We start from the raw sequence: 16,373 nt of genomic DNA on the forward strand, positions 1-16,373 counted from the left end.
CGTGGGATTTATTGCTTGTTGAGTAAGGTTTAGGACATACATCGTCCTTCACAGGATGGATTGCCCCAAAAAATAATGTTTATTATCATAAATGAGCTTTATATTTTAAAACACCAGGGGTGGTATTCCAAACGCTCTCGCGGCCGTATTATCTCTTGTATTTATATACAAAATATACGAGAAAAACTGTTTTCTCGTGCCGCAAGAGCGGTTCAAAATAGCACCCCAGGATGTGTGAAGTCACATTTCGACTCCCGACTGATTAGTGAAAAGGTTGGCGCATGCAATTAAGTCATACCTTGTATTCGCAAACAGCAGTTCTTATTGCTTTTCCCTGTATACATCGTATGAAAATAAAACTAATTTGTTTTAAAACACCTCATCATTAATTAATCAAATTTACGAAATATCGCGAGCATCCCTTGTGAGGACTTCAAGAGCAATATCGCAATTGGAAGGCTGTTGTTAGCTGATAAATTCGGTTAAGTCTCAGTTGGCAATTCTGCCACCCCGGTGGCTCCGTGACGTCAATCCATTCAACAGGGGACGTAATGGATCGTAGGGTTAGGGGTCCGGGGGCAGGGGGCAGGAGGCGGAGGGGACGCATTATCCTCAGTAACCACCCTTCACCGAATACCTGGGAGGACCCTCTATATTACCTTCGTCTTAAACCGCAGATGTTGTTCATTTTAACACTAATTACCTGCGAAATACGAGAAAAGGAATTTAGGTAATAACGTAAATAATCCATGTACATACCGGAATATAGGACTAATTTTTACTAACGCGTAGTCAAAAATATTGACCGTATTTTTCAAACAATTATGGTAAATCGATAAATTATAAAATGCTTAATCAAAACCCATCGACAAGCTATCTAAATTGGCTTGTATTTTCAATTAATTATAAATATATATATAAATATCGCTAGCCCAAAGCAACAGTAAGATATTTCTGAAGAACCTTTTCTCAGATAATCTGACTTTGAGGTGTGCGAAGGGTCTGACGGAATTAAATTATTTACAGTAGATTATGAAAACTATATTTTCACATAGGTTAACTATCTAACTTCAATATTTTATTATTTATTGTGTTAGGGTGAGACATGCATTATCGACAGAATCAAGAAATAGGTGCTGCGTTGGTTTGGACATGTAGAGCGAATGGACAGCGAAAGAAGGATCTACGATGCGAATGTTGATGGATGCAGAAAACGAGAAAGACCGAGAAAGACATGGCACGATCAAGTCCATCAAATACTTGAAGATGGACATGTCAAAAGTAGGAATAATCAGCGTGCGTGCATGAGAAGATGTATGAATGTAGAGGAATCGAGGTGTGTATGCTAAGATAGAGTGATATGGCGTTCTATCCTCTCTGCCTACCCCTAGGGGGAAACGGCGTAATGTTTTTTTTTTGTTTGTTGTTTGTGTTTAATTTATTTTAGTACCATACCTGCGTGTATATCTCAAAATCAGAAATTTCGGGTTTATCTCACTGTTGCTTTGAGCTAGTGATATGCAGGGTGTTCTTTAAACCCTGTCACATCCGAAACCACGATGATCACAGTATGAGCAAGAAGACATATTGGCACATTAAAATATTTTTTTAGAACGAATAAAATTCAAAAAAATAAAACATAAAAAAAGCAAATGGTTGCTTACTTCTGCAGGGGTGAAACGAGGCGGGGTAGGGGGGGAGTCTGACACTGCGCCGCGCTATATTTATTTATTTTATTAATCCCACCAGATCCTCATACCATAGTTAAAGTAGTTAACAGGATTATTAAGCAAGTACAATTTTTTTAAGTACCAAAAATAGTACCTATCAATGAAAAAAGTGTACAATATTTTTTTTTAAATATCCGTATTATGTCCATAAGCATTATTTTTACGTGGGATTAAAAAAATACTTAGGTTATTTCAAATTCAGTTTATTATTAAAAGTTAGATCAAAAATTATTTATTACAATTGACTTTTTTTACATTATAATGACATCATTACTTTTGTAAACTTTCCTATAAATAATTTGCTCTTAAATTAACACATTCAGGATTTATCCCGATTAGTACAATATAAATATTTTTTAAACTTGTTTTTCAAATGCACTAAATATTTCTTAAAATAGTATTGAAAGTATTTTATCGTGAGCAAATAGGGAATTTATCGATGGCCGTTTGCTAGAACAAGTTATTAGATATTCTGGGTATTTTGGTTTTCTTTACTTTGGCCCAGTCGTTATTATCCATGTGTTCTTCAATGAAGTCGATGAAGGACGAAACCTTGGTGTATACTGTAGGGGCGCCCTTAGAGCCGCAAGGGTTGAATCCCCACGACACAATACCCACCTGAAAACGACAATTTTATAAAATAAACGTGAATATGAATATATACGACCAACAATCGTCTCACTACTCGCCACCTGTTGTAAACACCTATATTGTTAACAAAGTAGTGGACATATTATTAAACTTTCTTTTCCCTCTCCATTTATTTGTTTTTATTTGGTTTTATGATAAAGTTAATAGAAGTAATACAAATATTATTAGACAAATGCTTAGAACAAGGCAGGATACCTAGTGGCTGGCAAAATGCTGAGGTAAAAATCTTATTTAAAAAAGGAGACAGCGATAATCTAGACAACTATCGACCCATTAGTTTGCTTTCTCATCTATAAATTGTTAACTAAGATCATAACAAATCGCTTAACCCTAAAATTTGATAGTTATCAACCTGTAGAGCAAGCTGGCTTTCGGAAACGTTTTGGAACCAGAGATCACATTTAGAAAATAAGAATGCTCATAGAAAAAACAACGGAATATAATACACCTATACATTTAGCTTTCATTGATGACCAAAAAGCATTTGATTCAGAAAAATGGGCAATTATCGAGGCACTTCAAAACGCAAGAATATATACTCTATAATCTAGATATTTACAACTAATAAATTGTATATATGAAAATGCAACAATGACTGTTAAAATTGATGACGACACTAAGACTGTAATACAAAAAGGTGTGCGACAAGGTGACACAATTTTACCAAAGCTATCTACGTTGGCCCTAGAAGATATATTTAAAACCCTCAACTGGGATAACAAGGGGCTGAAGATAGATGTCACATATCTGAGTCACCTTAGATTTGCTGATGACATGATCGTTATATAAGTGAAAGCATTGATGAATTGAGTCGAATGATTAACGAATTGCACGAGGCTTTTAGTATTATCGGTCTGAATATGAACATTACAAAAACAAAAATTATAAGTCCAGAAAACAATATCATCACTGTTAACAATAAAAACCTCGAAATGGTAGATAAATATATATATCTTGGACATAAGATAAAACTGGGCGAAGATAACCAAACGACGGAACTGCCAAGACGAATAGGAATGAGTTGGGCAGCTTTTGGAAAACTAAGGCACATACTTCAAAATAAAGAGATTCCGATTTGTCTGAAAAGGAAAACTTTCGAATCATGTATACTGCCAGTGACAACATATCTATTAGAGACCATGGCCAGACAAAAAAATTTAGAACAGCTCAAATGCACACAGCGATCCATAGAAAGATCCATGCTTCGTATAAGCCTAAGAGATAAAATGAAATGAAGAAATTTGAAACAGAACCAGAATAACGGATATTATGGATCGCGTACTGAAGTGGCAATGGGCAGGACATGTTGCTAGATAACACCCCACAAGATGGACGCCTAAAATTTTAAGATGGAGACCTTGGGAGAATAAGCGAGGCGTCGGAAGACCTAAAAAAAGATAGTCCGACGACATAGCTGCTGTAGGGGGTAAAAATTGGCTGCATGTAGCAACTGACCGAGAAAAATGGAAAAATATGGAAGAGGCCTATACCCAGCAGTGGAGAACAGAAGGCTGAAGAAGAAGAAGAAGATGATAAATATAGTCTAGTATAAAATTTACAACACAATATTTACATTTATACTTATTCCAACATACTATCCTAATGTATAATATTAAAACTGTTCTTTTACATGTTTATAACAAACATTATTTATAATTTACATTTTATTTTAAATATATTTACACTTTTTTATGTTTTCTGGCATTTCTTCAAATAACTTAAATCCCTTGTACATAAGGCAGTTCTGGGACATTGCTCTTGATTGATTTTCTAGTCTTATATTTTTAGATCCTCTTGTTGCATAGTTATGAAAGAACTCGTTATTTTTTAGTTTGTTTTGAAAATATCTCAGAACTATTCCTTTAATAATTTTGCTAATTTCATTGGCAACATTGAATTAGATTTTTTGATCAATTGCCATAGTGTCTAGAAGTTGAATCATTTTCTTTCCTGCGACTACCACATCTCAATATTATTTTCATCGCTTTGCTTTGTATTATTTGGACTCTCTAATCTCCCTCTCTAACAATAATACTTTTAAATATCAGCAGAGAGGTTTTAAGGTCCAGTTTACTATTTATACTTCCTAAAAGTGATACCCTGTTTGCAATTTTCTTAATAGTAAAGTCAGCTTTTTTTGTAAAAGATAATTCCGAGTCAACCCAAACTCTTAGATATTTTTCTTCTTGAACAAATTATACTTTGTTCCTTGCAGCAACAATTCCGGTGACAACTGTCACCAAGTGATAGTACGTAGCTCAAAGTAGATAGCAGCTTTGTAAATATTTTTTCCATGAAGTTCTAAAAGTGAATACATTTTTTCTATAAACAAAATCAACGTTTTTCCTCCTAAAATGAGAATTCTTATTTTTTATTTACAAAATGAATGTTTTTTCTATTACCTTTTTACAACGAGAATTTCTATTTTAACTACTGTAAATCCCCCTGAAGCTCAATCACAAATAACTATCGACGTGTTAATAAGCGACGCGATAGCAATTTCTCACCATGGTTGTTTATCGTATTCGCGATCACAATGGAACATACGTGAACACCTAATATTAAATGTCATAATATTTACGTTTCGCGACGTATAATCCTGCTGCGCAATCACATATTTGAATTTCACCGGTGTAAATATAGAAAATATTCCAAAATATTATGCTATTTTTATTAATTAATTTATTATTTATCATGCTATTCTTATTATTATTTAACTTACTATTTTGCAAATGCAATCTATTGTATTATTGTTCATAGTAAACGCAAAATTTTTGGCCAGTGAACAGTAGTATCTATTTATAAGGAAAACAAAAAACAAACCGACACGAGCGTTGACTTAGAGATTACACACGCGTTGACTTATGACTGCGATAACTTAAGCATGTTCATTATCGTTCATTGTGATCGCTCAAATGCTTAGCATGTTTTTAAGCACGTCGATAGTTATTTGTGATTTTTATTTTTTTCTTTTTTACAGAACTGTATTTTGAAAACAAAATTAAGAAGAGAATTTTGGCTGTAAACAGGACTCATTATTTTAATTTTATTTATTTATTTATTCATATTTTTCACTTACAAACTATAATTAATAATAAAAATAATGTGACCTCACTGGGGTTTCCCGTGCCGAGGACACTTGACAATTTAGTTTTTTGAAATTACATTTGAGAATAAACAAAAAAGACTAACTTAAAAAACAAACATAATTAACAAATATTCAGACAGTTTTAAAAACAAGGTATTTATGTACATCGAAAATAACAAAAACCTAACATAAGCTATACAGTTGTGGAACAGTTGAATCAGTATTGGTATGGGCGAATGAGACAATCCATTTTACTTCTACCTAGCTCCACTATCCATTTTTTTATAGCCTTTTAAAACATTTTCTCACTACTAATTGCTTTAATAGATAGTGGAAGTAGGTTATAGATTTTAATTGAATAATACTCAAAATCCCTTTGTCCGAAAGTAGTATTGGTTTGTATTTGTTTTGAGCTACTGGTTCGATTCCTAACAAGATCAACGCGAAATATTTATTTGGGAGGTTTTATCCTAACATATTAAATAATTCCAGAAAAGCTCGAGCCATTTGTGCACAGTTTAGGCCAAACCTAAAAATTACTATAAGTTTGATTTTTAATACAATTGTTCCTTAGGATTTTAGAAGTATCTTCTCCATAGTATCCATGCCTTCCCTGATCGTGATTTTTCCCCGTAAAAACGGCTAGAGCCAGAAAACTTTGGATGGAAAAAAATACAATTATTTTGCCATGTACTAAATGGTATTAATTAAATTTTGATAGGATTTAAAGATATTTATAGGAAATATGAATATCAAAATATTTTGCTTATTTTTTTTTTAAGTTCTCTGTTCTCAATTTATTGGTAAACGGCCGAGCTGCGACAAAATTATTTAAATCGTATTAAACCTGATACATTTGCCTATAGAAGAACAAAAGAACTGGCATACGAAGTCGAAGGCTGATTATTTTACCTAAATGAACAATTGATTGAGATACAGTGCCCTACGTATGACTAAGTGTGGAAAAATCGGGATCAAAAACCGAACATTCACCTACAGCTGTTATAGAATCCCCGGGGACTCTTTATTAGGTGCGAAAAGGGGAATGATGAAGGAATTTCACCTGCACAACACCAGTCTCTTCATACTGCACCAGTGGTCCTCCGGAGTCCCCATTGCAGCCTCCCTTGCCTCCCGTGAGGGGTCCTGTACAGATGTTGGAGTCCTCATCCAGAGGATTCCTGTCTTCAGGACTATCGCGGAAGGACTCTACGGAATCGTTACATTCTGTAATAAAAATAAAATACAATCATTAGATCTGGGAGTAAAATAAGACACTTTTTAAATAACAAGCAGGTAACTTCGGCTATCGCCGACTTCGTTGTCATTTTCGAAAATCAAAATATTTTTGTATTGCAAATTGGGTTTTGTTTCTGCCGACTCGTCAAATCGACGTGACGTGTGGCAAGTTGTTTCGTATTCAAATGTACGTCAATAAAGTTACAAAATGGATTTCAAAATAAACAAACAAACAAACAAACCATCACGCCGTTTCCTCGTAAGGGTAGGCAGGGAGGATAGAACGCCACATCACTCTATCTTTGCATACAGATCTTGTTTCTTCTACATTCATACATCTTATCATGCACGCGCGCCGATTATTCCGACTTTTAACATGTCCATCTTAAAAAAAAAATAGAAAATGGTTAAAAACAAAGTTGATCAAATAAAAAGTTGTTTCATTTATTTTTATAGTAAGATTTTCCTTTAACTTCTTATATATATATATAACTCTCGCTGATAGACGAACCACGGCTGATATAGTGTTACTCACCAACATAATATCTGATAAAATAGATTCCCCCGAATTGGTTACCCGCATTCATCTTAAGGTACCACAGAGGCAAACGCGTTATACACAACTTTTCCGCATACCTAAATGCAGAACAAATTCGTCAAAAAACGCTACGATTAACCGTATTATGGATACGCATAACAGGAAATTTAACGACATAGATATATTTACCAAAAATATTAAATTTATCAAAACTGCCATAGGTAATACATTTTTATTGTCCGCATCCTCCTCTCCGTTGCTCTCTATCCCTGAACAAATATAAGTTTTATAGTGAGAAGATCTTTTAATATAATTATGTATCCCCGTACTGCGGACCAACTGTTTGTGACACCTGATTTTCATAATTCGAATAATTTCTATCAAACTTGTATGTTATTCTTATTTATATATTATGTAGGTGCATATAATATGTATTTGTATGTTCGTTTTGAATCAACGTTCGCGTATTGTCAAACCTTGTTTTATTGTTGACATTATATCGTATTTACTGCATTTTGTGGTTACCTACCGTACTCGTATTGTATGGGACTCGTCGCACATAATTCATTCAGTGTGTATTAGTTAAATTGTAAAATAAAATGCTAATTTTTCAGAATACGGTTTTGAAATCTAACATACTTTTAAAAAATACAATTTATAACATTTCTTGATTTAAATTTTAACAAAAAAGTTTCAAACTTTTTACCAAGCTCTTTCTTGTACCATTTTTAATATATTTACAAGTTTTAAACAATTATTTTTTTATACTTACGCACCCACACACACGCACCCTCTCCCTCACTCATTTACGCATACACATTCACATACACATGAATACAAACGTCACACACATTAAATTACGTTAACTCTTTTCTTATATATTATGTGTCATTAGATTTACAGTGAATTTTTTAAATTGGCTCTAGTATTGTTAATATTTTTCTGCTTATTCTTTTTTATGTAATAGCTGTAAAAATTCTAAATAAAATAAAATAAAATATATTCAATATGTAATTCCTAATGCGTTTAATCAAACTACGAATTTTCTTTCGATACAGTACATACATAGATTACATTACATACCTACAATATAAAGTAATTCGTTCAACCGTCCACCTTTGTTTGAATTAAGGGAATGTAAATCGAATCGAACCAATTTTCTTGTACCTTCATCAAAATGATTGAAATAGAGAAGGTGGGTAGGCCTCTCTGTGAGATAATTTAATTACTGATAGATTTAGACGTTATTCAGTATATGTAGGCCACCACAATAAGCTTCTTAAAAAATCTACATCCTAACAAAGGACTATAAGCTTGCCCAGATTATTGGTTTGCTCCTGTCCAATAGAAGGTTCTATGTCACCCTTCAAGGCAAAAACAGCAGACGGAGAACTAAAAAAAATGGACTACCTCACGGGAAGTGTTCTTGCGCCTATTCTCTACAATATTTATACAAACGGCCAACCCACCACTGGCTTAAAAGCCAAACAGTTCATTTATGCCGATGACACAGCCGTGGCTGCCCAGGAGGATACATACCAAATGGATGAGGAAAATCTGTCTGACTCCCTGAAGATACCTGAAGACTAAGATATGGAAAATAACCTCAAACCAAATCCAATAAAAACATAACTTTCTGCATTTCTTGCCAGAGAGCTGAACGTAGAATGGATGGGAGAGAACATTAGAAAACATCGAAATACCTTGGAGTCACCCGCTATAGAACGCTAACGTATAAGAAGCCCTGCGTGCAAAGTAAGCAAAAGGCGTGTGCAAGAAACAAGAGAATACGTACACTTACGGAGACAACATGGGGTGCAACCCCATCAATACTTAGAACTTTGACGCGAGGCTTGTGTATATCAGCAGCGGAGTATGTGTGATCGGTGTGGCAAAAAACTGCTCATTCCAAACAAGTGGACATAGCAGTCAACGAAATGGCACGAATAGTAGCAGGATGCCTCAAGCCAACAAAAGCCAATAAATTTGAAGAGGCACATTTGAATTGATGTTTTTAATTATGACGTATGTTTAAAATACCATGTTCGGACCAACTCTCAACCAAATTTATATCTACCTGTCCGTCTTTCTCATTTTCCTAGGGCATCTCCACGTAAAAATAATCATGCGTGAGTGCCAGACAAACACATTTAAATTCAGTAGGTACACAAATAGCATCCTTCGAGTAAAATGCTCCCTAACAACTACAACAACCGAGTGTGCCAGCGTCTACTCAGACCGCCATCTTCATACAAGTTGTGCCAGCGTCGCGAGATCGCCGGCTTCTCCACCAGGTTCCAACATCATGTCATGCCTCATTGTCAGCAGGTTAGCGGAGTTGCGTTCCTACCCTAACAATACAGTCTATTCTCTAAATTATCCTCTTAACGCCCTGTCCACTCCTCAACATATCACGAGATGATAAAGGTGAAATGTCATAAAACTTTGGATTGTGCCCGTATTCAGAGACGAAACTCTAGTTGAGGAAAGTACTGTCCTTATCTTTAAGTTGTTATCTGCATATGAAATGAGAATGTACGAGTTTTGTCTGTGAATCAATAAGTGAATACATTTTTAAAAAAAATTAACGTTGGTTTCGGTAGAATTAAGCATCACACAATTCCATAATTACACAAAGAATCTCAGCTTCTAAGAATTATTTTATAATGCACGTATGTATTACGTATTAAAGAATTATTTCATAATGTGAGCAAAAAACAGTTTTTCGTAAATAGCCTGTGAGCTTGAGAAAAATCACATTTTTTTATGTGATGTCGTTGAAAATCGAACCCGGAACTTCCGTGAGTCAGGAAAGCGTCTTGGCCATTTCACCACAGGGGCGCCAGATTTAAATGAATTTTAAGTTTGTTCAGAAACCTCACCTCATTCCTACAGTTTCGCACTTAAACTTTTCAAAGCGATCCTTACTCTCTGTATCTCTCGAAAATCGCTTAATCTCTAATCGAATATCTCTTCCTACCCTTGAAAGTGAGGATAGGCAGGTCCACTTCCTGGAGGTACTCCGGCAGCCTGCTGCCAGGAGACGACTTCTGCAGGCCCCAGCCAGTGAGGGTAGACTCCCCGAGAGGGGTGATGTCCGGTATAGGGAGGCTGATCGGCTGGACCTTGTCGTTGAAGATGAGAGCTTTGTTTACCCTGACAAGGGCGATGTCGTACGGATTCACGTCGCTAAAAAAATCAACAAAATTCTCTAATGTTGTTTATCTTAAATTATTTCATCTTAAAATGTATGGTTGATAGAATCAAATAAAATCAAATGGATAAAATGATAAAATCAAAGTTTAGAACGAGGTTTTATAGAACTTGTTTAAACTTTGTAGAATCTTAACTGTTTTATGATTATCTGGTTTTAATTATTTATATAAATAAACCCAAAGTACAAATTATACTCAATATACAAGAGCTTGTTTCGTTTTTGGAGAGGAACAGAATTAAAATAACAAAATACCGAATTCATTTATAATGTAATAAAAACTGTAATATACTTATGTAAATAAATTGTTTTAAAAAATGTAAGTAATAATGAATAAATAAATACAAAGTTCTAAAAATCAATAAAAATTACATCTCTAGTTAGGGTTTATTTTTTTTGTAAAGTTAATTTAACGTTGTTAAATTTGTGTCCAAAATATGTTTTTTAGTCAAGAAATGAAAGTAGTGAATTCGGATTACCTACTTAACTTTTACGTTGTGAATATTTTTAAGATTTTAGCACTGTTTTACGTAGACGAATAACTTGAAAGTGCTGCTATTACTTAACTAGACTAAAATTAGGTAATGGTATGAATATATTTATTACCCTTCATATTTAGGATGTATGACTCTCTCTACTACTCTAGAGACCTGCGTGGACTTCTCCCTTCCCTTGAGGCTGTGAATACCAGCGTATACTTCCAACGGAGTAAGGAAACTGTAGAATGATTCTTCTACGCAATGAGCTGCGGTCAGTACCTGAAATAATAAAAAAAAATCATGTTCAAATTTAAAATACATTAACATAAACGTCAGTCTTAAATATATGTGAATTTCATTATATTTTGATGAATATAAAAACAGGAATACAATCGTGAATCATGTCCATTCATTGAATTGATAATAAAGGCTAGATGATGCGGGAATTGTCCCTATTATTGAATAGGAATTTTAATAAGTTCTCGCAGTTTCCCGACAGATGCTGTTATCTTAACCTTTTTACATCGGGCAATACTACAGTCAACTTTATCGTGAAGCTCTACACTATTAACCTTGAAATGACAGTATATGTTATTCCACCGAAGTGTAAACAACATATTCTTTCAAAGCGTTAAACATGTCGAATTTCGTAAAAAGGCTGAAGCAAATATAATTCTTGTGGAGACTTACGGTGATCATGCTCTATCGGAACATCACCGAACAGCATCATCATCTCTGCTCTGCACCATGTATTATGGCCCCCTCAAATTTAACGAAACCACCACGGGAGATCGCTATCGACTTCAATTGATGCGTTTGAGCCGAAAATTGAAGGAAAAACGTCGGAATCCGAGGAGAGACACTACAAAGTAATTTTGCAGCATGACAACGCTCGGCTACATGTTGCTAAGCCAGTCAAAACATACTTGGAAACGCTCAAATGGGAAGTCCTACTCCACTCGCCGTATTCACCGGACATTGTTCCTTCCGATTACCACTTGTTCCGATCGATGACTCAAGGCTTGGCTGAGCAGCACTTCCATTCTTATGAAGATGCCAAAAAATGGCTCGATTCGTGGACAAGCTCAAAAGATGAGACGTTCTTTCAAGATGGTTTTCGTATTTCCTCAGAAATATGGGAGCAAGTAGTGGAGAGCGATGGACAATACTTTATTTTTTTTTACGTGAAAATTAGAAAAGCATTAATTTTCACGTAAAAACAGCTTATAAACGGTTTATATTCAGGAAAATATAGCAATAATAAACCAAGGAACCTTAGCGTGGTAGGCAAACGCACTAAGTGTTTTTGACACTGTTTTAAGTGGTTTTTTTAAGGTGAAAATCTCGAAAGCAAAAATTGAATAGAGACTTATCCGTCTCGTGTCTTTCAATTTTTAAATGAGAAAACGTATCACATTATGAAATTATTTTCCTTAAGTTGAAATGTTTAAAGTTTCATTTAGTTAATGGAAAAAAAAATGTCTTTCATTCAATCCAATTTTCCGAAGCGAGATTTTTTATTTGACATTATGAAATACTGTTTTCAAATAGAACTCCCACGCATTTACTTAGGTATTTGCTCAAAGTATCGTAAGTGGGTAATGTTTTGGATTATCACTAGTACACAGCGCCATTGCTGATATTTTAACCCTCATCCAAATAATTTATTATTTTATTGCATACCTATATTTATATAAAGGAATCTATATGCCCAGACATTCGAGGTTAAAAAAATGTTGATACAATGCATACCAAAGATAGGTTGCTTGATCATGAGTTTAAAAACTAGGTAAAATATTAAAATATGATGAAAAAATATTTTGTTATTACTATGAATAACTATCACCAAATTAACATGAAAAATAAAACACAGAATAATAATATATGAGCCGTTAAATTGGGAAAACATGTCAGGCCAGGAATCTTTGAGCAATGATTTAGATATTATGAAGGCATAATACTCTCCGATAACAACAGTATTTGCCTTTTAAACATGGTTTCATGGTTTCATTGCTAAGAAAGGTTACGATCTCCAAAGTGATAATGTTCAGCTGCCTGACTACTTTTCCTTTCGGTATGACCAGGAGCAGGTTGGTTCTGGAAGCCGGGAGGTAAAACAGTCGGTTCTGATGCAGTTGGAGATATCTATCCGGGACATAAATTTTGATACTCTCCAAAAGAAGAGTTCTCGATTTATAATCAGCCTGGAAAAAATGGTCGGTAAATTTCCATCCCTTCTAAGTTACAAACTGTTGGTCCCCAGCATCTTCAAGAGGAATGCATAAATTATTAAGGGTATTACTTAGAAATCCGTCGAAATCCAAAATCTAAAAAAAATAAAATTTTAATTGAAACTTATTCACAATACAATCGTTTACAATAATTATAACATTTTCACTTTAAAATACGGCTTTATTTGTGAGGATCTTCATTTCAAATTATTAGGTTTGATACAAATATGACAAATTCTACTTGAATATTGCAAAGTTGGCAATCTCCAAAATTAAATTAATTATTTCACTTTGGTTTCATGACATAATCACGATTATTTCATCACTCATTATAAAATAATAACTGATAAAAATTTTAAATATTTAAAACAAAGTTTAAGCTTTAATAAAAGCTTAAAGCATCAGTTTTTTGTGAATTGAAGAAATGTGGATTTTGCCGGGGTTGCAAAAATAAAAGAAATTAAATCCAATTGTTAGAAGAAATTATCAAACGACCGGGCCTAAGGGCTGTAAATAAACACCAAACATGTTATACAAATTGTTTACGGTTTTTGAGTTTTTATTTCGGGAAATACACACAAAGAGTATTACCATAGGAGCGGTATTGAAAAAATATTCTGTGGCGCTTATTTTTTAGTTCTTCTTAAATAAAAATATTTTAGTTTACCCAGTACTCGTTCAAGATGGAGCCTCCACAATTGTGCCTGTGCATCCACAGGATTCTCTTTTGCAAGGATACTTGGTAAGGGTGGGAGTGGGGCTCCGCTTCATGGCCGCCCACTACCTTCCCTGGCTTAGGTCCTGGACTCCTGGCAGGTACACCTTCAAACAACTCGTCCATTAGAAATTAATTCACCGATCTCTCTATAAATGACCTATTTATTAGGTATATTACTTAAAAACCGAATTTTTTAAAGGAAATTTGAGCGTTTATAAAAGAAAATCTTATACAATTCTGTTATTCAAAGTATTGTCCATGGGAAGTTACAACATTTCTCCATCTTTCTGGCAATTTGTGGATGCCATCTCAAAAAAACCGGTTGTCTTTTGAATCAAAGAACGAATTGAGCCATTTTTTTATGCCTTGAAGTGAAGTGTACTCCGGAAAGTGCATTCTGCATCGACCGAAAGAAAGGAAGTCAGAAGGCGTCAAGTCTGGACTATGTGGCGGGTGCGGCAGAACTTTCCGTCCGCTATTTTCCAAATAGTTTTTAACGGGTTGAGCAACATGTGGCCGAGCATTGTCATGTCTCGTGTCTGGTCTCCCATTCTGGCCGTTTATCCTTAATGCTCTCCACAGCTCTCCAGTAATAGTTTCAGCCGGTTTTAGAAGCTCATAATACACAACTCCCTTCTGGTCTTCATCTTCAAACTTTTTTGGCTGTCCACTCCGCTCTTTGTCTTTGATATTAAAATCGTCACTTTTAAAGCGCTGAAACCACTCGAAACCCTGTGATTTCGCAAGAGCATGTTGCCATACAATTTCACGAGCAAACGATGATTTCGGCTGCAGTTTTCTTTGCAAAAAAGTGACTCAGCAAAACTTTCGGCAAATCCTTTTTTTTTGACAATTTTCAAAATTTTCCTTGATTTAAAAAAATATGATGCGCACAAGCAAATCAAACACTGTTTTTTGCGGTTTTTTTCCGTTTATTATGGCTTTTACCATTCTTGGTAATACTAGCCAGAAACAAACACCATTAATTTACAAAAAATGTTAAATGGGAGCAAAACAATATTACAGACAAGGCAGAAAAAACAGATTAACCTTAAACAGCTGTTGACTGATTTTGTCAGCTTATGAATAGAGCTTCAAAAAGACATGTATGTCAATGATTTTCTACAGCGCATATACAGTGTCAAATTCCGGTTTTTAAGTCATAGACCTAATATTTTAGACCCAACCGTGTCGTGTGGATTCGTACGACGGATGTAAAATCAGCTTTGATTGATTTTCATTACAATATTTTTTACTGGCGACTCAGGTAAAAATCCTGCAAAAGGAAATTGAATGGAGATTAGTTGACCTCATGGGGCACTGGATAATTTAATAACTATTGTTTTTGTGAATTCCACGTTTTTGGTAAGAAGCTGCTGATTGTGTATTGGAAATCGAAGTGTCTGATAATGGCTGCGGTTACTTATTTAATTTTTATGTTTGTTTAATAGAGATTCCGGTAATCTCTCAGGGGGGGGTGGATCTCTGTCAAATATCAAATTATTTTATTTGTATTGCAGTGTAGTGACACTGGCAATTCAATTAATATTGTTACACATTTTGAAATACGTCGTTACTTCGTGCATTTCCGTAGTTTATTAAACGAGAAACGCACGAGCTCGCTCTCTTTTTCATCTGAATTCGAGGAGTTAACACCGAGCCTAACCTCTGACTTGCAGTCCGACAGCAGCCGTCCCCTTGAAGTAGAGGAGGCCCTTTCAAGGAAATACAAGAAGATTTAAAATACATAACCTGCTTTCTATTTTGAAGATAACATAACAAAACTACAGTTCGCTGCTCTAACAGTGCGTTTGCCTGCCATTAAATGAATAAAAAAAGTATGAAAAATAACAGAAATTCATCAGGAAAATGCAAATATGATTTATCGTTAGTCAGCAAAGTTGCTTTAAAGGATGGATGATGCTTGTTTATTGGCAGCACAATATTATCAGTGGCCTCGATTATCAAGTTAGTCATCAGAAAACACAAGTTCGAATAAAAATGACGTTATATAAATTTCTTGGTAAAATAAGTATACCCTAACAAGAGGATACTACACCATTATAATGTGTTATTTAAATGCACTGTTATAATTTTGGAGATGTTTTGTGAAGCTTTACCATAGACACTGACAAACCCAAAGCACAAAATTACAAATATCAAATCCATTTTGGATGCACAGACTACAGAAACCATTCACTAAATCAAAATAATTCATTCGTGCTCTTATATTATATTGTGCAACGAAAACAAAACTACGAGATAAGCTTGAATTTGTGATAAAATATCAGTTTATGCGGGCAAATAGCTCACATTGTTGCAGGAGATTCTATTGCAGTACCTTGGGTGAGGCGTGCACACACAATTATTTGGGATTCAGCGGTGTCAAAATTTAAGACCGCAAAAAAAAAAAAAAATTTTTAAATCAACCCAGATTTTTTGTTTTAAAAGGAATACACTGGACTACACAATTTTATACTAATAA

The 16,373-nt window shown here is 34.5% G+C and overlaps 1 protein-coding gene across 1 annotated transcript; it reads right to left on the bottom strand.

Annotated features, from left to right (window-relative positions):
• Nucleotides 1–1,935: 1,935 nt before the first annotated feature.
• Nucleotides 1,936–16,071, bottom strand: LOC148276605 (trypsin-1-like). Its single transcript, XM_088234043.1, has 6 exons — nucleotides 16,009–16,071; nucleotides 13,838–13,992; nucleotides 11,067–11,218; nucleotides 10,227–10,435; nucleotides 6,533–6,696; nucleotides 1,936–2,348 (listed from the first exon to the last, which is right to left on the bottom strand). The coding sequence occupies exons 1-6, from the start codon at nucleotides 16,055–16,057 to the stop codon at nucleotides 2,181–2,183; spliced, it is 897 nt and encodes a 298-aa protein (XP_088090169.1). The 5' UTR covers nucleotides 16,058–16,071; the 3' UTR covers nucleotides 1,936–2,180.
• Nucleotides 16,072–16,373: the final 302 nt, after the last annotated feature.

This window comes from Micrasema longulum, unplaced genomic scaffold (genome assembly GCF_059751315.1).
Source record: "Micrasema longulum isolate JH-2025_06_02 unplaced genomic scaffold, ASM5975131v1 h1tg001182l, whole genome shotgun sequence".
NCBI classification, from domain to species: domain Eukaryota; kingdom Metazoa; phylum Arthropoda; class Insecta; order Trichoptera; family Brachycentridae; genus Micrasema; species Micrasema longulum.

Coding starts and splice junctions, on each gene's coding strand:
- LOC148276605 (XM_088234043.1), bottom strand. CDS start 16,057: ATGGATTTGATATTTGTAATTTTGTGCTTTGGGTTTGTCAGTGTCTAT. Junction 11,219..13,837: donor CCATCTTGAACGAGTACTGG/GTAAACTAAAAT, acceptor TTATTATTTCAG/GTACTGACCGCAGCTCATTG. Junction 10,436..11,066: donor ATACATCCTAAATATGAAGG/GTAATAAATATA, acceptor TGATTTTTTTAG/CGACGTGAATCCGTACGACA.